Below are 26,612 nucleotides of genomic sequence, written 5' to 3' on the forward strand. Positions count from 1 at the left end.
GTATTGGGCCACGGCTGAGTAACCTCCCCACCTGGAGCCCTGCAGCAGGAGGAGCTCATTGGGCCAAGGGAAGACGATAGCCAATCAGAGCGAGCGGCGTGGCACCTCCCAGGGAGCACGCGAAGGAGGATCGCGGAGCTTTTACCTCAGCGCTTTTACCTTAGCGCCGCCTCAGGCAGCTCTTCGGGCTGCGTGGGACTCGCGGCCCCAGCGACGGTCCCGTGGGCCGGGCCAGCGCTCGTCGGGGTTCGCAGCGCCCCCACCTCCAGGTGCCTTCGCTCCCGAGTTCAGAGCATTGTCACCCCGGGTGCCGGGCAACTCCAGCAGGCCGCAGCCCTCAGCGCCGCGGGACAGTGCTGACAGGACTCCATGGGCTACTGTCGCTGGGAGCTGGCTTTTCCCGAGAACTGGTTTATGTCGGAGGAGATAAGAGCAGGCCAGGTTTGTTACAGCAGCCCTCTCATCATCTAAGGTAGTCTGGGCTATAAGCAAGCTGGGTCCCTGACTGGCTGTTATGGGCCTTGGGAGAAAACATGCTGCAAGTAGGACTAGTCAATCAGTTACCATCAGAGTCGGGGAAGAACAAATCTCCTCACAGTGAGAGCATTGCCAGACATAAATCAGCTTTAAGATCACTAGTCCGGGTATGAGCAATGGTTTAGGTACAGCCTCGAGCAGTCAGAATTGGCACAAATAGGTCAATCAACCTGTGCTGTTGTGTTCAGGCCACTTTGAGCTCAGAGTAGGCAGGTGGCACGTTTAGGTCTGCTCCTCCCTGCAGTTCTGGCTCTTACAGTTGGGTAAATATGTACCTATTTTGGGGGATTTACAGACAAATGTAACAATGTTGAAAAACAAAGGAAACTCATGGTAGTGAACTGTCTTGCATAATATACTACTGCTCCAGTCATTTCATAATAGAGCTTCTGATGATAGGGCATAAATACTATACAAAGAACAACTAACAATAATTGCTGTTTCATTAAGCTGTAGTGATTACACCTTTGCTTTTGGATCTGGAAATTCACCTGTGATTCAGTCTCTTTTGTGAAGTTTTAACAAAAAGAGGTTATTAAGCTCTATGCTGTGTTAAAGACAGTTGCAAAAATTAACATATATACTGTCCTTCACTGCACGTTTTTTCAGACTGAAGGCCCCCCAAAAAACCCAACAACACCCAAACCACCAAACTTCTCATTTATCAATGGGAAGCAGCCATGGACAAAGGACACAGAAACTCCTACACAGTCCATTAGCTTTTGACTCTGAAAGTTCTCATCGGATTGACCTGTATGTCACATCGCAGACAGTCTGGTGCATGTCTGGGGTAACACTCCAAGAAATACAAAGTAATTTAATAGAGCAAAAGCTTTTGACCATCTTAGCAGCAAGGAAACAAGTAGAAGGGCCCCTGCTTTGGTGTGTAAGTCTTACTTTGTAACAATAGTATTTTGCATGTGCAATAGCAAAGAACTGCAGCACTGCACTTTCTGTTATAGGACGATTTAGAAAGCACTTCAGTGTCCCTGTATATCAGAAACATTGTAAGATGCTCAGCTGACTATCTCTACCACCAGTCTGGGAGTTGTGAAACTTTTTCCTACCTATGTGATACCACTTGTTTGAATGGTTAGTTTTCTTTATGCTGGCTTTGGCCCATTTTACATAGCTACACCTACATGTAAGAAAAATCTCAGACTTAAATGTCAGGCCTGTATTAAAACAAGCTTAAGTACTAAACTCAGGCACATATGCACACAAATGCACACACAGACTCAGTGTGTTTTCTGAGGACTAAAAACTCATTTCCTAGTGCCAGAAATATAAATGTTTGTTCACAGAAAAACAAAAGATGATCCATTGATAGTCAAATGCCATATTCCTATGGTGTTCTAAGAAGCCTTGCTGTTATAAAACAACAGCTCTCATTTGCTGCTGTTGCTATAAATGGTGCAAACCCAGATGTCTGTGGTTGCCATTTTAGCCGTGGAAAATCCATCATATGGGGCTTTCGCTGGCACCTGTCTGTCTTTCTGGGAGGTCGCATGGTCTCAGTGCATTTAGTGCTATTTACATGGTGCTCCCTACAATGCTTTTCAGTGCTACTTTAGAAACATAATTGGGTTAGAACGGTTGCCAACAAAGAACCCCATCAATGCCAAACACCCATGGCAATTAACAGCCACCTCGTTGCTACAGGGCCCACTATTGTTTCTAGTAGACTGCTATAAGCTACAGGTAAAATTGCCTCAGAAATTATGTGGCGGTGGACATCGGTAATGGAAACATCAGCTTTTGTGATAGGAATCTCATTATAATTCCTGTTTATGCACATGAACAATAATTATAATTCAACAGTGCTGTAAAAGGGGAGAATGTAAAACATAATTAGAATGCCTTCTGCCTTCAATCATTTAACCCTGCAGTCCTTCTGCACACTTGATTTTCAAGGATTCTGGAAACGCCTACCATTTCCATGCAGGTGCACCTGTAGGCATAACTCGGCCCTCCCTGAAAAACAGGTTTTAGCAAATTTGGCAGTGCCAAATGCTTTTAGCACACACGAATGAGAAATCTGTGGCACAAGAAAGTTTCAGAGGATGTATGCTGGCCCAAGGCAACATATTACAGAACAGGATTTTCCTTCTTTTTATACATGCTTTAAGCTTTCTGTTTTGCTTTGCATGACAAAAGCAGTGACTGACAACTAAGGTAGCATAGCAAGCAACTCCTGGGCTTGATCTAAACCCCAAAAAGCACTGGTGCATCTTTGGGTACGGATAGCCCTTGATTTACAGAGAACACTGTGCTAACATCCCCATGGTTCTTCCTCAGACTGTCACTAATCTTAGGCAAAATAGACAGGGCACAGTTGTGAAGATTGTAGTACCTGATACAAAAATAAGTCCACATGACTTCCACTGACTTTTGTCTGCACCTGGTCCTTTCTCTTATATCAATAACAATGAACCATACTAAAATCAAGGGGGTAACAGTAGAGAATCAGGCCTGTAAACATTCTGTGTTTTTTTCTGTCTCCTCCTTTCACCCTATGCTGATGAACAGATGGTTATAAACCTCACTTCAGATCAAACATTTGTATCCATTGGCATGCCTTACAACAGAGCTCTTCTGTGACACCTAGGCATAATACAAATAGAAACCAGTAGTAATAACAATAAAATGCTGTCACCCAGGGAGAAATTGAAATGACAAAAAAAGATTGCTTCCCAAAAATTTATAGAATGACATGGTTTCTTATCATTCATCCCAAGTTCCTTGAGGACTAGAGAGATGCAAAATCAGCTAGTCAGATTTTTGCATTTGGTAGATACAATGTAGGAATAAGTAGAGGAAGTAAATAAGCAGCAGAGATTTGACAAAAAAAACCCCTATTAACATACACGTATTTAAATTTAAAATTTTTTCATCTGGGGGAGAAGAATTGATTTTTTTATTGCTGTCTTCTGTTTCTAGTCTTTGAGGAAGAGAGGACTTCTCTGAGAGTTCAGCAGAGTCCTGTCAATCTGTGTCTGGTAACAATGTCAGCACCTCTCAACTACTCTACTGACTGATGCCAGTCCTTCAAGAAGATGGGATCTCCCCTCAGAGCTCCAAAGGAATTATCATACATTTCCATTAAATCAGCTGAGAGTTTCCAGGTGCTTTCAGCGATGCTGGGAGATGACAACAATTGCTGTAAGTGATCTGCCAGATTAATTTACATGCATAGTAACGTTGCTGAGGAGTTTCTGATGTTCTCATTTGTAATGCTAGCTCTTTTGTAGAAGGAACTCTTTTGAGGTGACAATACTCATGGTTCTACAGCCATCTCTTCTTCCACGTCTGATAAAATAGGTAGTTCTCCCTTGCTATCATTTGTACTACTATATTTTTTTAGAGGTTGCTGTTTCTTGTTAAAGCAGTAGCCTGCCTTAGTGAGTCTTCTACTGCTCGTGGTAGACTTTCAAGACATTTTGGAGGCAGTTTGTCATCTCTGGCAAAGGAGTGATACTTTGGCTAATGGGTTTCTTGGTTAATTCTACTTTGCTGATACTCATTTTTTGTTTAGGAAAAATAATTTTGTCCCCCATTTTTGATGTAAGCTTTTGAGATTTATAAGAACTCTTCAGATTACCTTGCTTCAGCCTTATTAATCTGTGCTGATAGCCTTATGCCATTGCCCTTCAGTTTTTTAAAGCCAAACATAATCTCAAGGTGTACTTTTTTAACAGGAACAAACATAAATCCAAGCTAATCTGCAAGTATTTTTTCACAGTTAGATAAAAGTGTGTCAGACTGCATTTTCAGCAGGAGACTCAACAATCTCCTTGTGACTTCTGAAAAGCCTGTATCCTCCCAAGTTCACTTTTTTTGCTTCCCCACTCCATTCCAGCAGAGTGCTTAGAAGTAGAGAAAGTGCAAACTATTTCCAGATGTCAAAAAAAACCAAACCCAAAACCCAACAAACACAATGATTAAAAATGTTATGCATTAATACTTCATATGTAAAATATAGCTTTTTTCTTTTTCTTAACATGAGTACCTGCCCCTGGTATCTTTAATTCATTTTAATGGCTCCTGATCAACATTTGTCAACATCAGATTCAGGCTTAACTCTGCTCTCGCTTAGGCAGTGTAAATTGAAACTGAGGCAGTTACTTTGAATTTGTAGACATAGATTGGAATTGCAGTTTTGATGACTAACTTTCTATTTCAGTTTAAGAATGTAAAAATGCAATGTATGTCACATCATCTCAGGCAACCTTTAAAATAATTTTGTGCTTAATAGTATTTGAAAAACTTCAAAACACCTATTTGTTTCAATAGTAGGTAAATATTCATGTAATTCAGAAAATTCCATTGAATGTCTATGCATCTTTTATAAAATCTGCCCCTTTCTGACTTCAATAAATGTGTTATTTTGCCTAGAGATAACTTCCTCTATCATAAATCTTCCTTTATCATAAATACCAAAAAATGAGCTCTGGATAGTATAGTAACATCTAGAGAGGGCAAACCGAAGTCCTGAGGTTTGATGCAATCAGGCAGTTAAAGGAGTCAGTCTAGGTTAAGCGATTAATGCTCACAGTTAAACAGCACCTATTTTGGACCCATCATTTAATTGTCTAGTAAAAGGATTCCCAGCCCCAACTCTTTCATGACCAGGCATCTTTGTATATTTAATAGACCTCAGTATCAGGCAAAGAGGCACCTTGAATAGGAATGGGCAGGCTTTACATCATCTGAAACCCAGTCAGAAATCACAGATGCTGTAGCTTAGTTCATATTCAAATATTTATTTTTATCCATGAGACACTCTGAAGGAAACACAGCACAGAGAAAATAATCTTGTGAAGAAGGGGAAGGTGAACGATTAAAATTCATGATCAAGGAGCAATACATAGGCTCACTGAAGACCGGAAGCCTGCTAGCTGTGTCGGGGAGCATTTGAGTTTGCTACTTCACAATATGCCAAAATTTAATACAAATGTCAAGTTAATAACAAGGTCATAATGGCAAAGTTTGCCTTTCACTTTCAGCCACCTTGCTAGCACCAAACACCTTGTCAGGTATTGACATTACTTTGCACAGGTGTGAATTCATTATTTCAGAAAAAAGGGAAAGGGAAGGTGACAAGTATACCACCTAGCTGGCCTCACGTGGTGTGCAGGGGAGCCTTTTGACTCTTAGTTAGCTGTACCTGAGTTTGGGGGATTTCAACTCTTTTTGTGCAAGGTGGAGGAAGCCGTTTTATGCTGCGTATTACAAGCCACAAGTAGGAGGACTAACCACAGGATTTTGGTGTGTTTATCCAGTATTATGTGATTGGTTTTGCATCAGTTTGGAGCCACGCTCTTTGCTGCTTTTATGAGGTGACAGCGCTTGTGCCGAGGGTCACCCCTGGGCAGCACCCACCTGCTACACCCCTCCCCCAGGGGGGGCGAGGGCAGCCAAGCCATCTGGCACGCCCTGTACTTGTGCACACCCACAGCTGCCCAGGAACTGCTCCCTCCAGCCGCCTTCTAAGCCGGGTGCCATGGGGAAGGCCAGAGGCAGCTGCAAACCCCACGGCCAGCTCAGGCCCAGCCCTCCAGGGAGGACCCCCTCAGGGCTGCCCAGCACCTGGGCGGGCAGGGGAACGGGCACACGCTACTCCCCATGGCACCTCCCTGCACCCTCGCTGCCAGCTATTCCAGCCCCGCACACCTCCCCTCGCCACAAAATGGCGCCCGGTGCCCGACCGGCCCCTACCCACAGAGCCCCGCGGCCGCGCGCGGCACGCCGGGAGCTGTAGTGCGGGCGGGGGGCGCCGGGGGCCCCGCACCTACGGGCAGCGGCCCGCAGCCCGCCGAGCTCCCTGCAGCCGTTCTGAAGGTCGAGTGAAGCCGCCCCTTGTGTCCCCCGGGGCTGATCGTGCCTCAGAATCCCAGGAAGCCGGCCGCTGGCAGCCCAGCTCTCCTCGCCGTTATATTTCTTCCCTGCTGTTTAGGTCGGCTCAGCTCTGCCGCTGAAAATCGCAGCTCAGGAACAGGTGCCCCCTACGGCGCTCTTGCATGGCACCTACCTCAGCCTCTGCAAAAGGCTGCTTATTTGCTAATCCTTTCTGCACTACACCCGGCTTCAGTGCCCTCCGTCTCCTGCCCCAGCTGACTGACCAGCCAGTTTTGTACCTGGGCTATAGATCATTTTGTGGACTGCAGCCTCAGAGCCACATGCTGCATCAGCTTGTTGCAGGACCTCCATCTCTGCTGCAAAGGAGGCTGGAATTGGCCAAGGCATCCCACTGCTACCAAGAGGGAACTGGGACAGGTGCTGACAGTGTGGACACAAATGTCTTGTTTCCTCTGAAAACCGACCTCAGTAGAGGGATGGAAAGGCTTTAATTTAAGCATTTCTACAGAAGCCACTGAAATTCTAAGATTTTGTAAATCTTTGAGACTGGGGAAGAGGAGAAAATGCTAACATCCTGCCATTTAAAAAATGGGTTTTCCTTTGTCTCATTCAAATGCCTTTTACAATTCATACTTTCAACAAAATTTCAGGCAAGGAAAAGACAAACCAAGTCCTACTGTGCTACCATTGTAATCCCAAATGAACTAACTCACTGCAGCCAAGGGAACAAGAAAAAGAAAATACATTTTTTATGTCAGCATGTCAACAGATGGCTTGTTGGAAGCATTAATTGTTAGGAAATGCTTTTGTGAAATACAAGAAACCTCTAAATCAGCTACTGAATAACTCAAAGTTCAGGGAAAAAAATTCAAGCCCCACACCAGTGAAGCACTTGAGGATGGAGAGAGCTGCTGCTGGCTTCTGCAACTAAGATAAGGTAGGGCTGTGTTTTGTTTCGGTTAAGCTGGGAGATGCAGCCTGTGCTTAGTACATGTCCTGGCTTATGCCACTCCACCAGAAACACTGGCCAATATTCTCATTCTTGTCTTCACTGAAGAGGAGAGACTAGCCAGAGGAAGCCTGCCTTGCCTTTCAGCTCCTGGCTGAATCTGTAAGAGACTTTCCTCCGGATTATGTGGGGGTTGGCTGCAAGCGCTGTTTTGGCAGCCAGCTGGGGTATGCAGGCTGCGGAGTAAACGTTGTGCTGGGATCCAAGGGTGATGTGGCACAGTGGCAAGATTGCTTGCTGGGGAGTTTTTGCTTCCAGTCATGGGAAGGAAGGCTGGATAAACAGGAATGAAATTGGGAAAGAAGAGCCTCCAGGAACTGCATTCAATATTTAAGAAGGATGTTACTGCTAATAGCATTAAATGCATACTAAGGTTAAGAAGGCTGAGAAGCTAAGCTTAGTCTAAGATTCTTATGTAGTGCCGCTCACCTGTGTGGAGGCAAACAGCATTGGCAGTACTAGAAGAGGCAGAAAACCCCGGAGTTTTTATTGGTAAAGGCAGGAAGTACTTGTTTTTGATTCATGACATTACTTCAGGGTTTGCTGACTCCATCTGTTAAAGTAACAGCCCTCAGCAGTAAGTGAAGCCTTGGGCATATGTGGGCAGGCTGTAAGGTTCATCTCCCAAAGGGAAAGCAACTAGCAGTTGCACCAATACCTGCTCGGAGATGCCAAGGGCACTGGAAACCCTTACAGGGCATCAAAACCTTTTCTGTAACACAGGCATACAACGATTAAATTATGGAAGTGCTCACAGGAATTGCTAGAATGAAGATAGAGCTAGTTCCTTACAACATTTTAATGTGATTTGTTTGGAACTTCATTCCATATGATTTTTTGATGAGAAAGGAGTCACTAAGAGGGCAGAAGGCTGTCTCCAGCTCTCATCATGATTTTCTGTAGTCAGTGTTCATTTACATGTGTGGGAAGAGTAAGCTCTAGAAAGTGAGGGACAGCTGATGTCCAGCAGAAGTTTTCACGCTACCCATTTCAAGGCCTATAGGGAGAGCACAGCCCTATTCTTCTGAATTCTTCCATGAATAGCATTGCTACCACCCATTCTACTTCTATCTTCCTCCTTCAAAGTATCAAAATACTCTTAGAAACAACCATCCAAATCTTAGCTGCCTCCAAAAGTGCCCTCAGGCTAATGGAAACATTTTTTTCTGCGGCAGAACAATTGGAGGTGGAGGCAGAGGCATTCTCCTCCCAAAGTTCTGTGGCACTTCGCTGTGTGGACTGCAATCAATGAGAGCCTAAAGATCAACAGTGCTGCAACCTGCCCCGATTCACTGAATCCAAGTTCCTCATGGAGAAACAGGCATGGAGAACCACTGGCTACACTGTATGCCCCACATACAGATGTTTCATACCTCAGCTCTGGGTGCGAAAGCAGGCGAATTCCCTCCACTGAACAGTGCTTCTTTATCTCCACAAACTGATGGTTCTTCCTTTGCTGAGAAGGATGGTCAGTCTCTGGGTGTGCCTGCACATCATCACTTTAACTTCGGGGCTTGGCTATGCTGGCTTGGCTATGCTGGCTGTCTTTTAGGAATTGAATTCTGCAGAAAGAGGGAACACCTGGAGGTTTCTTTATGCAATGACCACCCAGAACTGAGAACAGGGTTGCAGCTGACATGAAAGAGAGCTTTTAGCCCAAATGCCTTTTCAAGTTACTTTGCCTTAGCCATGAATTAAGCAGCAGGATGGTCAGTCTGTTCCCACAGAAACAACCATTGAAGCCTTTTCCAACCTGTTCCACGCCAGCTGCTCTTCCAAGAAGTCCATACTTGGCCTGACAGCTGTTTCTTCTCTTCCCCAGCCCTCTTACCTCCATGTTGGCACAGGTTCAGAGATGGAAATTACTATTGTCCATGCAAGGGTTCCAGTCCCAGTGTGATCCCTGCTTCCTGGGACAGGTCAACAGCAGCTACCAAGACAGCTACGCTGAATCCATGGACATGTTACCCTTGAACTTTCTGAACTATCACTTTCTCCCTGCCCTGAATATTGGCTGCTTGTTTCTCCTGCAATAGCAGGAGAGGGTGTATATTTTGGAACAGATTGCAGACCAAGAAGAAGCATGTTCTACTTTGAGAGAACTTCATCTTCTCCTTCCACAGGTGAAAAACACAGCCCAATAATAATATATATATAATATAATTTAAAAAAAAATCACCTGCTCAACATTTCTCAGCTACTCTGTGCTTTCACTTTAATTCTGGTAGATCAAGAATAGCTTTTCTGCAGTAAGAAAAAGCAGCAGTTCACTGCCAGGTCAAACGGGGTTTTATATGCAGCCTGATGGGGAACTGGCTTACATCCAGCACTGACTGACAGCATGCTGGAAGCTGCCCTACCTGGAGATCTGTCTGTTCTCCCTGCCCTTCCCCAGCCCAGTGTCAAGAGCTGTGGGGGCTTTCTGACCAGGGTTTACTGAACTCTAAATTCACAGTGCTGGCAAACCGAGGTGGGGGAAAAACAAACAAGTGGCTGCTACGGAGATCACTAGTTGAGGGGTTGTATACCCATGGCCTTGTTGGGATGACTGACTGTGCACTGAGGCAACCGGAGCGCATGACCGATCTCATGTCCCACCTGCAGCTACAGGTGCAAGCCTCAACTCGGGCGTCCGGGGCAAAGGGCCGCACCTGTCCCGCACCCTGCCCCGGCCTGCGCCCCAGCAGCCCCGCCGCGAGCCGTGCCGTGCCGTGCGGCGCTGCGGGCCGCGGCCGCCAGGGGCCGCCGGCGGGGCGGAGCGGCCACCCCGGTGCTCGCAGCACTGCGGAGGCGCTGGGCGCTGCGGCGGGGCCGCCGCTCGCCGCGGGTGAGCTCCCGGCTGGGGCCGCTCGGCAGTGCCGCTGGAGGGGGGGATGCGCGGCGGGGCGGCGCGGGCAGAGCTCCGCCGCCGGGGCCAGCATCCCCCCCGGGGCAACGGCGACAGGCACCGCGGCGCGAACGGCGGCGGCACGGGAGCGGGCAGGAGCGGAGGTACGCACCGGCCCGGGAGGGGCCCCCTCTGCCCCCGGCGCGGCTGGAGGGCCGGGCCCGAGCCGCGCCGCCGGCGGCCGCTCCTTCCCGGTTCTCCCCGAGGGCACGGCTGGGGCACGGCCCGCGCCCCCTCCAGCCGCCGGCAGCAGACCGGGGCCGGGGGCAGCGCGGCTGCTCCAGGTGCTTGGCGCCAGCGCCGGCTCGGCGGGGAGGAATTTGAACCCCGGGCGCACCCTCGGTGGGTGAACGCAGCCGGCGGCCCCTGACCTGCCGCGCCCCCTCACGCAGCAGCAGCGCGCAGGGTGCCGGCAGGCCCCGGCTCCCGCAGAGGGGGAAGGATCTGGCGCTCGCCCGGCAGGAGCGAGCAGGTACGGCGTGTGCCAGGCGGCCGCACGCAGATCCGGCTGCTCCGCAAGCTGTGAGAGAGCGGCGGGCTGAGGTGGAGCAGGAGGAGTTAGTCAGGGGCTGAGTCACGCTTGGGTTCGCCCCCGTTGGGCCTGTCTTTTCCTGTTTGCTTGAGATCGGCAGGCTGCTGATTGTCCCGATTTTCCCTCTTTAACTTTTTACTAGGGATGACCTCTAAGGATGCTTCAGGTGAAGTTAATAGTAACTGGAGATGACTTTGGCTATTGTCCTCGGAGAAACCAAGGCATCGTGGACTGTTTCCTGGCTGGTGCGGTATCTAATGTGTCCCTTCTAGTCAACGGAAGTGCTGCAGCAGATGCAGCCGAGCTGGCAAGGAGGTAAGCTACTTTATTTAGCTCCTTCATGGTCAGCCTTCACAGGCTAGCCCCGGAAAACCAAGCCTGCAAAATCTAGTATTTTGTAGCCCCAGTATAAACACTGTATCGTAGTTTAGGCTGGTATAAGAAAACTGGATTCCAGGCATATTTGCTAAGACTCTTCATAGTAAAACCAGTGACCTGCCAACCTGCCAACATAATGACTCTTTCTCCGGTATTAGCCACTGCACTGCACCTCTTTTTCTTCAGGACAGAAAGCCACTTACACAATTTGACTAGTAGAGTTTGGGTTTGTTGGCTTTTCTTTTCCCACCCAGAAGATGCAGCAGCAGCATGAGAGTTCACACTATATACCCAGACCAAGCTGCTACCCCCTAGAACTACTGAAGGCACAAATCTTTAAATCTCATTTAATCTGATGAATTTCAGGCAGGCTGACTGCAGGGTCGGCAAGGTTCACAGCAGAATCAGGGAAAGGTGTGATTCTGCAGGAGCTTAGTTATAAATCTGGGCAGTGGAAGACTTGATTTTTCCACCCCAGAAACCTTTTAAAAAAACATCTCAGTATTTCTGTTAATTCTAGGCTTGATAAATCCATTTGTAAAAAATGCATACATAAAGAGAGGCACAATATCTTGTATGTACCACCTTTATTCCTTGACAAACTTTTCAGATGTTGCTGGTGCAGTTGGCTCTGTAGCAAATCAAATCCATCTCATGGAGTAGCCCAGCAAATCCTGTAATAGGAAGCATTACTTGTGTTTAGAAGGTAAAACCCAGCCAATGCTTCAGCTCCAGTGTGGGCTGGAGTATGTCCTGAAAGAGAGAGCAGGGTTGAAAAACAATTTAGGAAAACAGAAAAGGAAAGGAGCTGTACTGGTACCATGAGAACGGAGACCTTATACTTCAAATACAGTTGTTGCAGGGGTCACTTTCATAAGTCATGCTGTCCTTGTTCTCCTTGAGCATCTCTCCCCAATTTGGCCATGATTTTAGGGGTAGTTGGAAGTTGCTTGTAGCTTCTTTGGTGTTGGGTGGCACAGGAAAGCCAGGGTGCAGCATTAGTGGCAAATTTGTCTTCTGTTAGAAAGGTTAGACATCGCACACAAACACTGAGAGACGAACTGCCTCTGGGCTTGTCAGGGGAGAGACAGAAAGACACAACATTGTTGAGATACCTAAAATCCTGTTAATAAATGAAACAAATGAAATGTAAAACACAGAGATAAAGCCAGCACTTCTCTCAGACACAAAGGCACCATGAAACCCTTTAAGCTCCAATACTCTGGTGATGTTGTCAGCTATTTTAGCTGTGGTCTTTAGTAGGCTTTTAAATATAGAATCCACCTGGCCTCATTTCCATAGCCAGAAAGTAGGCCATGTAATCAGAGGTTTAAAAAGCATCTTTAAATCCAGGTCATGACATTTGTAGTGACAGCTGATATAGGTGTGAAAAGCCAGCTTGGAGGGCAGGCAACAGCAGAAGCTGCAACCTGCTGCTACGATTTCATTCTTTTGGGGGGCAGTTTTGAATTGTAAATGTGAATGAAATGAATTAAAATCTATTTCTAACAATATAAGCAGGGTGACTTTGGGAACATCTGTTAGCACTGAAGATGAACAGCCCAGGTTGTGCAGTTCCTCATTTGTGTAACTCTCTGCAGCTGTGTTCAGCCCTACCCACACACGTGGCAGGCATTTGCAGGTTTGGGGAAAAGGGTTGGTCATATTCTAATGCAAGCCCCACTTTAGCTGTTGCTAGTGCACATGCACTTAATTGGCACCTGTAGCTGTAAACAAACTTCTGCCACACCTAAGATATTTGTACCTTTATTGCAAAGGTTCATGAAAACTCTTTTTAGACACAGGGGTCTAAATAGGTCAGACTTACTAGAAATGTCATTGAAACCTCCTTATCTTGTGATGCAAAAATGGGAAAGTATCACTGTTGCTTGACTACCTTGCCCACTGTTATTCCCTGTTCCCCCTGCTCAGTGTTGTCTCCCATCCCACTGAATATTGAGGCTTTGCAACATTTTGCTTTTCATGGGATGAAAGTCTTCCCTGTTTTTTTCTCCCCATGGTTGTCTCCCCCCTCCCCCCCCGACACCCAACTAAGCAAGTACGATATAGGTATACACACATGTGTATATGCTTAACTCCATAGCAGACATTTCAGCTTGACCAGTGGTGTAAGCAGGGAGACTGGATCTAACAACAGCTGAGAGAAGAGGCTTGAAGAAAGTAGCTTGTTCTTTCCTGTGGTGCATTCCAGTGTTTGGGATTGGCCTTTTGCACACGTGGTGCCAGGATTGTCAGAGTACTGGACAGTTTCTGTGGCTTGTGGAGATTATCTGGGTGGTTCTTGATTAACTGTCTGTGACCTGGTTGCTGGTCACTTGAGCTCTCTCTCCTCACCTGGTTTTCAGTTAATTGGACACAGGCAAAGCTAATTAGTAACAAGACAACTTTTCTTGCAGGATAGTCCTTCTTAAGCACCGCATGCTGCCCTGCAATATTACGACTCGGCATCCTTCAGAAAGGAACACAGTTCCTCTAGAATGTTATTCTTCCCTTCATTTTCACAATTCTGTAGGCTTACGAGTACACCATCTGCTGCCCTGTGTTTTGATTAGAATCTTTGGCAGAAATGTGATGGCAGTCAGCAGATCTTTGTACCAGCTCTAACACAACCTAATTGCAAACCAGCAGAACCAAGCAGTGAATAATAAACCTTCCCCAACATCTACGTTCTGGATCTTGGACTTTTCTCATTCACTGTCACAACTGGGCTAAAAGAAGGGACCCACGCAGTTGCAATTGAGTATTAGGACCCTTCAGGCAAAAAAAATTTAAATAGTTTCAGCAGAGGCCTGATTCATCACCAAATGACAAACCGATTGATAGCAACTGCCAGAGCAGTCCATAACCAGAACAGCAGGCGGGAGAACAGACTTCCATTGTAAGGATTTTTTTTTGTAACTCAAAACTTTTCTCTTTATGGGGCATAGACAGACTGCGACTTCCTGGTTATCCATAGAATACAATCTTGATTTTCTATTTATCAAGCCCCACCTTGAAGTCAGCCACTCTTCCTGGTTACTCCAGAGCCCTTCCCAGAGATTGGAAGGGTTATTTTGTTACCTGAAATGAATAGGTTCCTTAATTTTCCCTTAGAAATGTGGAAATAGTAGAGACACCCAAGATTGTTTGCTGCCATATTTTCCCTCCTTTCTAGCAACCAGCTCAGTTGCGACTGAGTATTAGGACCTTTTCCAGATGATTATATCCAAATACTTGATGAAGAGTGACATATTTTAGAACACAACCTCAGTCTTCCTATTTTTTTGCAGTTTAAATACTGAACATCAGCTACACAAAAGCTGAAGCCCCCACAACAGCTGGGTACATTTAGCAGAAGAATCTAACAAAACCACATTTAATTGCTGTCTATGTTTTCACTTCCTTTCCCATCAACACTAATTGCAAAATGTGTGTGCAAATTGTGACTTAATTCTGACCCTTCCAGTCAACATCTGAGTAATCTAGAAGATTCTCATGCTTTCTCATCACCCTTTTATCTGACTGTTAATCACATAGCAGACAGTTCCACTGTTTAACTGTGTTTGGATTAGGGGTGGAGTCCAATCTGAAGCCTTAAACTAGAATCCCAGATCATATTAACTTTACTGGCAACAGCACTTTCTGCTGATGTAAGGTCACGGGCACAGGAGCTTCAGTTGATACAAAGATGTAATCAAAAAGAAAGTCAAGTCCCTAAGCTATGTTACAGTACCAGTTCTTAAAACTGCAGAGGCTTTGGAGTGTTTCTTCCAGCAGAAATAAGTCCTTAGCAGTAATGGAGCAAGACAAGGTGCTATTTGATGAAAGACGGTTAGATCTTACAATTTGCTGAAGGGTGAAATTTGGGGCGGGGAGCCTCAAAGTATGCAAATGCCAAATGGAGAAACTAAAAGGTGCATAAAACACAACTTTGCTTTGTCTTGCTTCAGGTGCTTGGATGTTTACTGAAGCAGGATGGCTAGATACAGATATTTATATGAGGCTCTTAATCGTGTCACACTTGGGATGAAACCTGATGAACCAGTAATTTCCCAGAGAAGGATACAAACAGGGTGTTGAAGGTGGGATCTAAATAGCGATCCCACTAAGGAAACGGCTAAGTGCTATGTTTATGGCACAGCAAGACAGCTGGGACTGTGCTTGGCAAATCATGTAATTCCCACAGCCACTGCAACTGCTCCCAGGAACACAGGGACTGCACAAGAGTCTGTGCCGTGGCTGGTCAAGGACCCAGGGCACTGTTACTCATCCACTAAACTCAGAAATGTGCAAAGTTGGTGGGCGCTTTATAGAGTGATTCAGTATAGTAACAGTCTCCAGGGACCCTTTACTGCTAAGGATATGAATGAATAGGGACTGCACAAAAGCCCATTGCCTCAGTAGAGACATTTGTTCAGAGCACTCGTGTGGCAAAACAAGCAACTACTTGAAAAGGAAGCAGTTTAGCTGATTGTATTTCCCCTCTATTTGGTAACTGAGGGCTTGCTGACTCAGAAATCTTTCCAGACTGAATTCCTTGTTGCCCCTTGTAGCGTTTGTTGTAAGAGTGTCTCCATATCCCCCCTCCCCCAGGGGATGCTGAGCAGAGAACCATAGAGCAGGGCTGGCTTTAACAACTAACTTTGTCTCAGTGGGAACAGCTCACTAACGGACTAATCTTAGCGGCTGCAGAAGCTACTGGCCTGAACCTCTTCTCAACAAGCTCACAGACAGCCCAGTCTAATGCTGCTTATGCTGCAGGAGCACACACTTGTAGACACTGTCCTTTGGCTTTATCAGGAGTGAACTGAACCCTGGGATTAAATTCTGCCTCACACTTGTGCATTCCCCAGGGCAGTGGGACAGACTTGCCAATACCTAAGACATGGGCCTCAGAAAACAGATTGTAGAAGGGTCATTGCTCCTCAAAACAACCACCAAAAAGGGCTTAGAGACAGCAAGCGGATTCCTCAGCATAGTTTTGTTTTGGCAATAGCAGCTATTACTGTAGTGCTTTTATTGCAGAAACTAAACTGTTGGTGAAGTTCAATGCCAATCCTTTTATTTTGAATCTTGGGTGGAGCAATTAGTGGTTAGACTTGACTAGCAATGACCAGCAGGGCTCACCCTGTCCCATCTATAAAGGACTTAAGCAGAGTGGGTATGAGGCCAAACCCACAACATCTGAGCTCTGTGCCCAGTGTGGCATCACATGCTATAAGCGGCTTGAGCTGCTGGTCTCTGCTTCAGTATTGCAGCCAATAAAACAGCAGATACTTTACAGTCCTTGAAAAGTGTGTTTGTGTAGCAGAAACAATCAACTGTTCTCTGAAAAATGGGCCATTCCAGGATATTCCCATTGACCCATGAGTTTTTGCACATTTATGATTCCCCCGTCTCACTGTAGGGAGAGTGAGTGGCTGCATGGTGCTTGGTTGCCAGCCAGGTTAAACCATTTGACTTTTCTCCCTTCCTGTTTTACAATACAGCATGCCTTGGCATTGCTCTTCAGTTGCAGTAGCTACATTGCAGTGGTGAGAGGCCTTTGGGAGCAAGAGTTAGTCCAGTGTGTATAGTAGTCAGTGGGGAAAAAAGCCTGTTGGTTCAGTCTTAAAGCCTAGGCCTCTGGTTAGGACAGAGCATGATTGGAACCCTGTCTCCTAATGCACAGGTCTCCTAATGTACAGCCCAGGTAATTGCTATAAGGCTTTAAGTTTTGGTCTTGTTTTCATCTCAGGATGCACTTAGGACTTCAGATACTCATGCAGTATCAGGACTGTTAGGAATAAACATGGGGCAGCAAGACATTTGGTGCCAAATAGGAGCATCATCTGGCTCATCACATCCAGAAAAACACACAGTATTTAGGTACAGGCAAATGCTAGCTAGCAGCAGAACCCTGCTGTGCCCCCTGCATTGTCCTCATTCCCAAATCCTTACAGCTTTCCCAGCATGCCTTCTTCTGTGCATCTCCCACAGTTAAGTATTCCCAAACAAGTTTCTCACATGCTGTGTTTTGATTTTGGTTTCAGTCCCTGTATCCCAGAGCCATTAAACACTAACAGTTCCTCTTTAGATGCTTCAGCATGGACAGTCTGTCAAACCAGCTAAGAGAAAACTATTAAGGTATTCAGCTGGTGTTAGCCAAAGCTCCAAAACATGCTCTAACGTTACACTGAGAGTCTCCCCTTACAGTGAGAACAAGGCCAGCTCTCTCTCCACTTCCACATTCTGCACATTCCCCAGCTCTGGGGCTGGTTTCAGCTCAGGCTGAGGAGCAGCTCTAATGTTACACAGCACAGTGCTTGGCTCCTTGGTGTCCCACACCTGTTGGAGGGGCTTGCCTTTTCCTGGAAATAGCTTCCCTTGCAGCACTTGAGGCATTGCACAATTGGAGGTAGTTCATTCGATGCTCCTGGGAGACAACACTGAGAGGCTCAGCTGTTCATTTCTTGCCCTCCCACAACACATGAGAAGGAGAGGGCTCAACAAAAAAAGTCTTCCATCTGCTGATTCATGGTAACACATGAATGCTTTTTCTTGCAGACAGCAGTGGCTGTGGTACAAATAATGCTATCAGCTGACGCAGTCAGAGCTCCCCAGAGACATGATAAAAAAACTGGGGAGGACTTCTAAAAAACTAAAGCAGAACCACAGGCTCTCCCTCTACCTACAGGCTCATGCAGGGTATGCACAGGTCACAGGGCAGGGGGGGAAAGCTTTCCTACCACAGCACCCCATCTGCACTGTAGCTGCCTCCTGCCCTGCCATTAGCTGCCTGCTTAAGGGCCCCCACTCCCAATGACAGCATCTTCCAGCTCTTGTACGAGCAAGGAGTTAGTGTGCACATGTCATGTGCTCAGGCCACATGTAGGAAAACCAGAAGAACATTTAGCATCAATTATACAATCAGGCCCTACTGCAGACAAATCACAAATCAGAAAAGCCAGAGAGGACCTTTGTCTCCACAGGCTGTTTTGCTCCATTAAGCGAACATTCAAGCTCCCTAATCGCACAATGGACTGGAAGGACACGGACTCATTTTGTTTCATAGAGCTGTCCGTACAACGTGACTTAAAACATTTATGTCTCTGAGAAGCAGCAGTATCTAGCAATGACTACGCTATCCACCTGGAGCACAAGACATGGAGGAGCCAGGAAAAAAGACTTTCAGCCCTGCAAGGCCCAAAGCCTTAGGGCCTGAAGGAGCTAAATGACTCTGACTCGGTCCAATTCATTCACAATCCTTCTGTCTCCAGTAACTTGGTGCTTCACTCGTCAGCTTCAGGGCAGCAGACAGAAGGGAAAGATCTGTTTTTTGCACACTTTGCCTACATGGAGATTGCTTCTGTTTTCCTCCTTGTGGCACAAGGACTGTAACAGGGACAGACCATGCCCAGTTTTAGCAGCTCCATGCAGAAGTTCCAGGAAGGATTTAAAGCATCACAGACTTGTTGCCTTAAAATCAACTCTGCACCATGACTCAGACCGGGCAGCACAGAAGGAACACTACAGTTCTGTCATTTTCTTAGTGGGTCAGCCAGAGGCTATGGGTTGTCTTGGAAAAAGTTTAAAAGCATCGTTTTGGCTACTGATTCTGAGGATTTCTAGAAGTGCTAATGAAACTTGGCACAAATCTGAGCAGTTTTATCATAGGGGGAATCCACAGCACAGACCAAGAAAGAAACACCAGCACTCTGCAAAGCCCTGGCCCTGTGGCTGAGAGGAGCTCTGCACACACACTAGTTCCATAGGTTTGTTTTTTGGTTTGGTTTTTTTTTTTGTAATATTGCAGAGCATAACTAGTTAATAAATTGTACCCTTGTGATTCCTTAGCAAGGCTCCACACTTACACTGCAGACCCCCCTGCAGTAATCCTTCCTCCGTGCCAGAGAGATGCTACTTTGTACAGCTTAGCCTTGTCACTCAGTGAGAGATCATCTGCACCAGTAGACAGAAATCTGGCTGCTGTAAGCAATTTCAGCTGCAGCCTCTTGGACCAGGAAACTCTTAAACTCAGACAGTATTTACACTTGTAGCCTATGCTGTTGCCATAACAGTTGTCTTGGGCACTGTTTATATATGACTGGATTCTATTTAAGGGCAGCTTTAGAAGTTGTCAAATAAAACTCAAATGTAACATCTTTAACAGGGTGAACAACTCAAAGGAATACCTAGCAAGGGCTAATGAAGTGCTTTAGAAAAGGGTTGCAAGGTCTAGATTTTTCTTTTAGTCTCTAGTGACTGCAGGGCAGTTACCGGTACCATGCAGTTACAGCATTTTAATGCAGTTAAGAGCATTTAGCTTGAAATACCTTGTGGCTGCTCTCTCCACAGGTCAGGGTAGGAACAGAGTTGGGGGAATCTCACACTGGCCCTTAGAAGACTGCACAGGGTTGTTACCTGGAAGTGTCCTACTCTGGTTAATGTCATTCTGCTTTCCTTTCTAGAAGGGCAGATATACAAAGATGTACTCCATTTGAGTACAGCACCACTTTTCAGATCAGTCTAGATCTTTCACTGAAGCTCCTGCTTTGGCCACAGGAAGGAAGGTAGAGGTGCAAAGCTTAACAGATATTTCATTCCTGTTACAGATACAACATCCCAATAGGCCTACATGCCAACCTCTCTGAGGGCTCTCCTGTCTGTGAGGTACTCAAGAAAAACTCTTCTCTGCTCAACCAAGACGGATTCTTCCATGGGAAAATGGGATTCAGAACAGCTCTATCAAAAGGTCTCCTGAACATGTCAGAGGTAGGAGAAAGCCACATACCACCACGCAACTTGCTTTCCTGATACAGATCAGCCTGCGCTTATCCCAGTACGTAACAGCTGAAGAGCTTTCCCAGGTCCCACCTGTGAGTAAGCTTACATATGAATTTTGACTGTGTTGCCTGGGCAGCTGGAGCTGGCTTTTGGGGTCCCGAGCCTAATTCTGCCAAAGACTCTGCAGCCTTTGAGAACTCATTCTTCCCTGCTTCAGTGCCAGCATACACTAATGTCCCGTTAACTATTTATCTGAGGGGGCAGAAGAGGCACTGGAACAGATACTTACAGGCTTTTCATCACCTGGTGAGAGGCTTTTGTTCTTTTGTCAGGGAGATGGCTGGTTTTGCCCCATGAGCAAGAATGAATGTGTTCAGGTGATCAAAACTGCCTATGGGATATAAGCACCCATTTCCCCATTCATTTTAAAGGGAAATGGGCTAAATACTCTATGTGTTTTAGAAAATCCCAGTATCAGCACCATCTACATAACCAGTACCATAGAGAGACCCGCGCCTAGGGGAGGTTCTGGGCAACCCAGCAGCATTGCATGTCCATTCATACATCATAGCACTCTGTGGCTCCCAGGGCCATGTACTGAGTACCAGTCAGCACAGTCTCCAGCAGCCCCTTGTGCTCTCCTGATCTCAGCCTGCTGACAGATCTTGCTCTGACCCTTCTCTGCTGTGCAGGTGAAGCAGGAGCTAAAGGCCCAGGTGGAGCTGTTCCATGAACTGACAGGTCACCTACCTCCTCACATGGATGGGCACCAGCATATCCATGTCCTCCCAGGTAAGAAAGGAGTCCTCTTCTTCCCAGTGACAGCAGATGAGAGAGTCAGAGTCTCAACTCAGAGGGGACTCCCCCTGGCATGGCTCCCTGTTTGGGCAATAAACCTCACCGTGAGACACTTGCTCTACAATTACCATTTTCACCTGGCCCAGTTAGGACTGTATCCCCCAGGCCTGAATGGGCTGCTTGGTGACCTGGGTCTTCCTGTAGCAGTGCAAGGGGATTAATGGCACAAAAGGCCCAGGTTATACCTTTTCCTCCAAGGAAATGAGGTGATCATTCACCTCGGTAACCTAATTCCATGCTCCTGGCCACAGGGAAGGAGGCAGACCAGAGCTAGCAGCAGACTGGCCAGTTTAAACTGGAATGCTTGAGTTTTTGAAGTTGGTAGCTCTTCCAGGTGCTACAAGAACTCCATCCTGTCAGTTGTGTTTCCACATCAACCTGCTTGCAGGTCTCAGCATGGTTTACAGAGATGACCAAGTCTTTTCTGTCTCCATTTTGCAAATAAGGTGCTTGTGGTACAGAGGTGGAAGACAGAGTGAGCAAAACACCCCACACTTCCCCACTCCTGCACTCAGCTGCCTCTGAATGACATCACTCTTGGCAATTTACCCTCACCACAAATCTGGCTGTGCAGGGGCTTGATGAAGAACTTGCTCCTGACAGCGCAGTCTCACCTCTGGTGCACTCTAGGACCAGAGTCGCTAACGTAGAAGGGGTTGCTGGGCTAAATGCTCAGTGCTGAAGTAAAGATAAGGCACCCATAGCAGCTGTTGAGGGAGTCATGTTTCCAGTATAGAAGGGGACTCCCATCCAGATGATGGAAAACCATTTCAGCAGAAGATAAGGCAAATGGGATTATATTTTCTTAAACATGGAAAGGAGACATCTCTGTGCTAACAGCTTGCAGGGGACACAATGAGCTGTTTTGATTCCTGACTATAGTGTCTGTTTTTACTTACAGAGGTCAGGCATGTATTTGCAGAGGTGTTAGAGGAATATGGGATTAAGTACACACGTGTCCCGATAGAGCCAGGCCTTCAAAACTGTGACTGGATTCCACCATCCCTGATGGACTTTTATCTGGGAGTAGAAGAAGATTCTTTTAACACAGTGGATGTGTTTACAAGGCATGGAATAAGGTAAGACAGGCATTACTCATCCTTTCTGTAGTAAAGCTTTAAGATCTTATCAGTTCCCAATAGCACCTTTTCAGAATGGAACACCCACCTTTCTCTTTCCGGGCTTACAAAAAGGCTCAGGACTACAAAAGTGCTGGGGGCACTAGGGTTTAATAAGAAGTTTTGTTTGAACAGAGATGACTCACTTCTCACCTGAACAGAAATGTTCTTCTCAGGGTGTGTTTCTCAGCCTTTCTAGTGATGCTGCATTAGCCTGGCATCGGGAATGGTAGGAGGCTGAAGTGCTGTATCAACACTGGAATTTAAAAAGTATGATCGAGGGAAAGTTTTCAAGAAATAACTTTTCATCTCCCTGCAACAGTGGAGAAAGGGTTTTAAGTAGCAGGGAAGAGACTCAATTAGAAACAAGTGTGTGCTGTTAAGGGGAGGCAAGATGCTCAAAAGCTTGCAGTGCCACAGCTCTAAGCATGCAGTCGTGTCAGTGTCCTGCATCTCAGGGGCCAAACCCAAAAACCTCAGCCCTGTACCCTTTTCTTAAAAGCCTGGACAGTGTTTTATGGATGAAAGACATTTCATTTGAGACCCCTGCAGTTACTTGTCCTTTGAGGCAGATTTCATTACTTTCTCAGTCTACTGGAAGTTTGTTTTTTGTATATCCATTATTCTGAACTCTAGCAGCATGCTGGCATTCCATCCTGCTCTTTCCAGCCAGAGCACATGGACTGCACTGAAACAGCCCGTTTCTGAGGGAGAGAAGGGCACAGCAACTCACACAGCAGTTCATCAGGAGAGTGTAACCCTCCTTCTAAGGCAGTTTTACAACAGGGACAGTGCAGGGGAGTTTAGTGGAAACCCTGCATGCTCCAGGGCTCCCCGTGCTACTGAAGGGGCAGGGCTGGTGTCAGTCTACCTCTGAGAAGCTGCTGCTTTGGCGATCCACCTCTCCAGGGGCGCCAGGGAGGAACTCGTGGGGCTGCCTCCAGGACCTGTGCATTTATACCCACCTGGCCCACAGCCACAGCCACCCGGCTTGGACACACTCCGTGCTCCAGCTCATCTCCTGGCCTCAGGGAAGGCAAGGAGGGACAAACTTACAAAAGGAACATGTAACGTGAGGAAACCCAGGAAAATGAAAAGAGTGTGGTCAGCTGAAATCATCAGGAACCCAAGTCTGCAACTCGGTTTCACCATCCGTGCAAAGAGGTACCACCTGGAGTCCCTGGAGTTCAGTTTGTGATGCTGGAAAGCACACGACTGTGCTGACTATATAGTGATGAGGCATTAGCAAGTTTAGCCAGTTTACAGTTAAACTGTAAAAAGTTACTTTTTTTTCTCCTAAGTCAGGCAAACTTCTCAAGAAGAGCTGAGTGTTCAGCTGAGCTCTTCCTTGATGCAGGTAAAGGCTCCAGCCTTGGTTTCGTCCAAAAATGTTCTCATTCTGCCCTCACATATACTCTTGCACCGCCCTCCTGGGCTCCTGCGTGCCATGGTAGAAGAACAGAACTTTGTAGCTGGACTTGAACAAAGAAACGTGTTAAAGTTACATTAAGAAACAGCCTCTAGCTGGTGTCCTCTTAGCTGTGTGGTCTTTAGTAGTAAGATTTCATCCAGTGTTTTGTTTTGTGTTATGGCTCTTTGATACATTCTAGCAGAATGCTTTGTTAGTATGGTTTCCGTTTTATTTCAGTCACTTTTCATGTTTTCACTTAGCCAAAGGTTATTACCTAGAGGTGGTTGTTGTTCAGCTTTTGATTGATCTAGTAAGTTATTTTGACAGTGTGGCCTTCCTCAGTTTCGCTCAGCTCTCCCATTTTGTGCCATCAAAATGCACCTGTGAGCTCACGGACACCAAAGAACCCTTGTGCAGTGACACAGTACATGTAAATACAGTAATAATAGCAGTACTGGTACTGGGGCTTTGCTAGGACTTTCTGTCAGACTGAAGAACTGCTCCTTTAAATAGTATCCTGGTTTCAATAAGGAAAAAAAAAAGCATTACTGGCTTATAGTTCTGGTTTTACTTTTGTTTATTATTAAAAGTTTTAAAGTCTCTCCCCACCTCCCCTCTTTCTATCTTAAGTTTTAGGTAAATTTTGATTCTTGATCCACTGGCTGTAACACACTCTTTCCTAACCACCTCGTTAGCATTAATACCAGCATTCCCTCCTCTGGCTACAGGTGGCCAGACATTTACATTGGTTTAAGCACCATGGGCAAGAACATGTCTGTCAGTAACATCTGGAGCGCCATCGACACAGCCATCGTGGAGTTCACATCCAAGGCTCCCTGGCCTGCACACTCGACACCACAGAGCAGGACTGTAACGATTGAACTGATGGTGCATCCCGGGTACCCCAGTGTCCCACCTGTCGGCGGCTGCGGGGAAGGACCCGATGATTTCTCACAGTCCTGGGAGCGCCTCCATGAACTCCAGACGTTAATTAAGCCAGAGCTGCAGAGCCATTACAAAACCAGGAACATTCAGCTCTGTTCATTCAAAGATCTTTAAGTAGACAAGTACACATACATACATTTATTTACGCTCTGAAGACAGGCAGTTGCTAACGTCCTGAGCAGCCAGACCACTGTTATCAGTGTAATACCTGTAATACCTCCTGGTACAACTGATGGGAGCTGGGAAGAGGAACACCCTGCGAGCAGCTACAGGCTGTACCCCAGAGCCACAACTGGCAGCTTTTAGGCCTCACCATCTCCTCTGACCATGACAAACCTCTTCTGCGTCACCCACTTGCACACCGTTCCAGTGCAGCACAGCGGCCAAGGCACAGCTTGCCTCCCAGGGCTCAGCTCCTGCCAACGCAACGGCGAGCAGCACACAGATGTGCTTTGCTATGAGACCAAGCAGCACACTAGCACCCTGGTGGTTCCAATCATTTGGCTTTTTGGACTTACCTGCAAAAAAAGAAACATGCTGGGGAGCAAGTGCTGCTTCGGAGCAGCTGCTGGGTGTAGGTTGCCCACGGGAGGCCTGGCAACCTCCAGCGTATGTTTTTCTTTAAAGCAGTCGTGGTCCCTTCGCCTCCGCCGCGAGGGGAGCGCAGGGGAATGCCACCTTCGGAGTGGGGCTCTGCTCAGAGCAACTGGATCACAGGTTTAGCACAGTGGTGTCTGCAGCCATAATCCACGCACAGCCTCAGCCAGCAGTAATTACGGCTTTTCCTATTTATGTTGCCCGTTGGCATTTAAGCCACCATAGGAAAGTAACATCAGCTACAGCCCCTTCAGAGAGGCTTTTCTATTTTTTTTTTTTTTTTTTGGATGACTTTGCAAGAACAGCAACTGTTGACCCAGCTGCTATTTCAGTAACTGCTGCATGTGAGAGCTCACCAGCAACTGTTCCTGCTCTGCCCACCGCCTCTCAGCAGGAATGCGTGGGATGGCTGCGTACCAACTGCAAGTGAGTTTTCAAGTGGAGAAGATCCTTGTGTTTGGCCATTTTTACTCCTGTCATTAAAGCATTCGAACTTCAACAAGCCGTAATAATACTGATAAATTTCACTGCAGCTCTGTCACTCACAACTTTCAAATGGGAGCAAAATATTTGAGATTGTTTATCCTCATTTTCTGCACAAAAGTGATCTATTTGTCATAATCATTTTTGGTTAACCATTTTTTTAATATTAACAGTTTCAATATGATCAACATTCTTTTAAGTGAAAAATAAACTCAGGCCTTTTTCTACTGTAATGGTTCAAGATGCTTTTGGTTTTAGTTTGAGCTGGAGAGCAAATGAAACCCACTCCCCTACCTGCCCTGCGGCGGCCACCTGCGGCACGCTGGGAGGCTGCTGCCTTCCTTCCTGTCACTAGCAGGAACTATCTGACCTTCCCTGTTAGACATCCGAGCAAGTTTTTGTTCTGTACAAACATGAAAAACAACACCCAGGACGCTTTAGAAAGTATTTTCCCAGGTTCTTTCCTAAATGATTGTCACAGAATTAATCTGATATGTGACAAGTTTGTTTCTAAAAAAACCCTTCTCCTGTGCAAGTCCTACACCGCACGGCCGAGGCAGAGGGAGTTACCTGCTGGAGAGGCTGCAGTTCTGACGCTTGTCCCACCGGTGTGTGACGGCCCTGCTCCTGCCACCCGGTGCCCGAGCACAACCCCCCCGAGATAGCAGAGCAGCGGGGAAGAGCTGCAGCTCCCGAGCGCACTCGAGCCGTGAGCGCCACCTAGTGCCGACGGCGCTGCGAGGAGCCGGACGGCAGCTCCAGCGGTTCAATACAGATCTCAGCTTTTTATGTAATGCGACCATATGTAGATGGATTTTGTTTTATACTTATTTTTAACATTTAAATTGCTCCGTATTCTTAACCGATCCATTTGCTCTGATCACAGCCATCAGGATCCTCATCACACGCCTGTCGACTGTTGTATGCGTGGTCTGCCAGTGGCACACTGAAAACACCGAGTTGTATATTGTGAACAACAAAGAGAAATATTTTGCCAATTCCGTATTTTTAAATGAACAGCATTAACCCCCGAATTTTCTTTTAAACACAAGGGAATTTTAAATGGAGAAACATATAAAGAACTACTAAAAGACTTCTAAACAGGGAACCTTCCAATTACATAGAACAGAAGGAGATAAGGAAGTTTCTCAGTGGTTCTGCGAGAGCTTTAAAGACAACACAGTTCAAATTAGAAGCACACTCATACTGCTACCTACAAATGCCACTGCACC

General features: G+C 46.5%; 1 protein-coding gene and 1 long non-coding RNA gene across 7 annotated transcripts; one reads left to right on the forward strand and one right to left on the reverse strand.

Annotated features, from left to right (window-relative positions):
- Positions 1 to 22: 22 nt before the first annotated feature.
- On the forward strand, positions 23 to 25,613 carry YDJC (YdjC chitooligosaccharide deacetylase homolog). 6 transcript variants are annotated; one of them, XM_080374321.1, is made up of 8 exons: positions 23 to 441; positions 3,478 to 3,699; positions 6,494 to 7,333; positions 10,967 to 11,139; positions 19,797 to 19,956; positions 20,661 to 20,760; positions 21,728 to 21,905; positions 24,084 to 25,613. In XM_080374321.1, the coding sequence occupies exons 4-8, from the start codon at positions 10,982 to 10,984 to the stop codon at positions 24,412 to 24,414; spliced, it is 927 nt and encodes a 308-aa protein (XP_080230447.1). In that variant the 5' UTR covers positions 23 to 441; positions 3,478 to 3,699; positions 6,494 to 7,333; positions 10,967 to 10,981; the 3' UTR covers positions 24,415 to 25,613. The 6 variants fall into 6 exon arrangements, with proteins under 6 accessions (XP_080230447.1, XP_080230446.1, XP_080230448.1 ...); XM_080374320.1 differs by lacking the exon at positions 6,494 to 7,333; XM_080374322.1 differs by lacking the exons at positions 23 to 441; positions 3,478 to 3,699; positions 6,494 to 7,333 and adding an exon at positions 9,558 to 10,396.
- On the reverse strand, positions 11,773 to 19,790 carry LOC308058523. Its single transcript, XR_013925857.1, has 2 exons — positions 12,318 to 19,790; positions 11,773 to 12,219 (listed from the first exon to the last, which is right to left on the reverse strand). It is a non-coding gene; the product is annotated as an uncharacterized lncRNA (long non-coding RNA).
- Positions 25,614 to 26,612: the final 999 nt, after the last annotated feature.

The sequence above is a fragment of the Falco punctatus genome (genome assembly GCF_963210335.1).
Source record: "Falco punctatus genome assembly, chromosome: 1".
In the NCBI taxonomy this organism is placed as follows: domain Eukaryota; kingdom Metazoa; phylum Chordata; class Aves; order Falconiformes; family Falconidae; genus Falco; species Falco punctatus.

Bases quoted from the DNA above. Each gene is read 5' to 3' on its own strand.
- YDJC (XM_080374321.1), top strand. From the start codon at position 10,982: ATGCTTCAGGTGAAGTTAATAGTAACTGGAGATGACTTTGGCTATTGT. The intron at 11,140-19,796 runs GTAAGCTACTTT...TTCCTGTTACAG, and splicing joins GCAGCCGAGCTGGCAAGGAG to ATACAACATCCCAATAGGCC. The intron at 20,761-21,727 runs GTAAGAAAGGAG...TTTTACTTACAG, and splicing joins GCATATCCATGTCCTCCCAG to AGGTCAGGCATGTATTTGCA.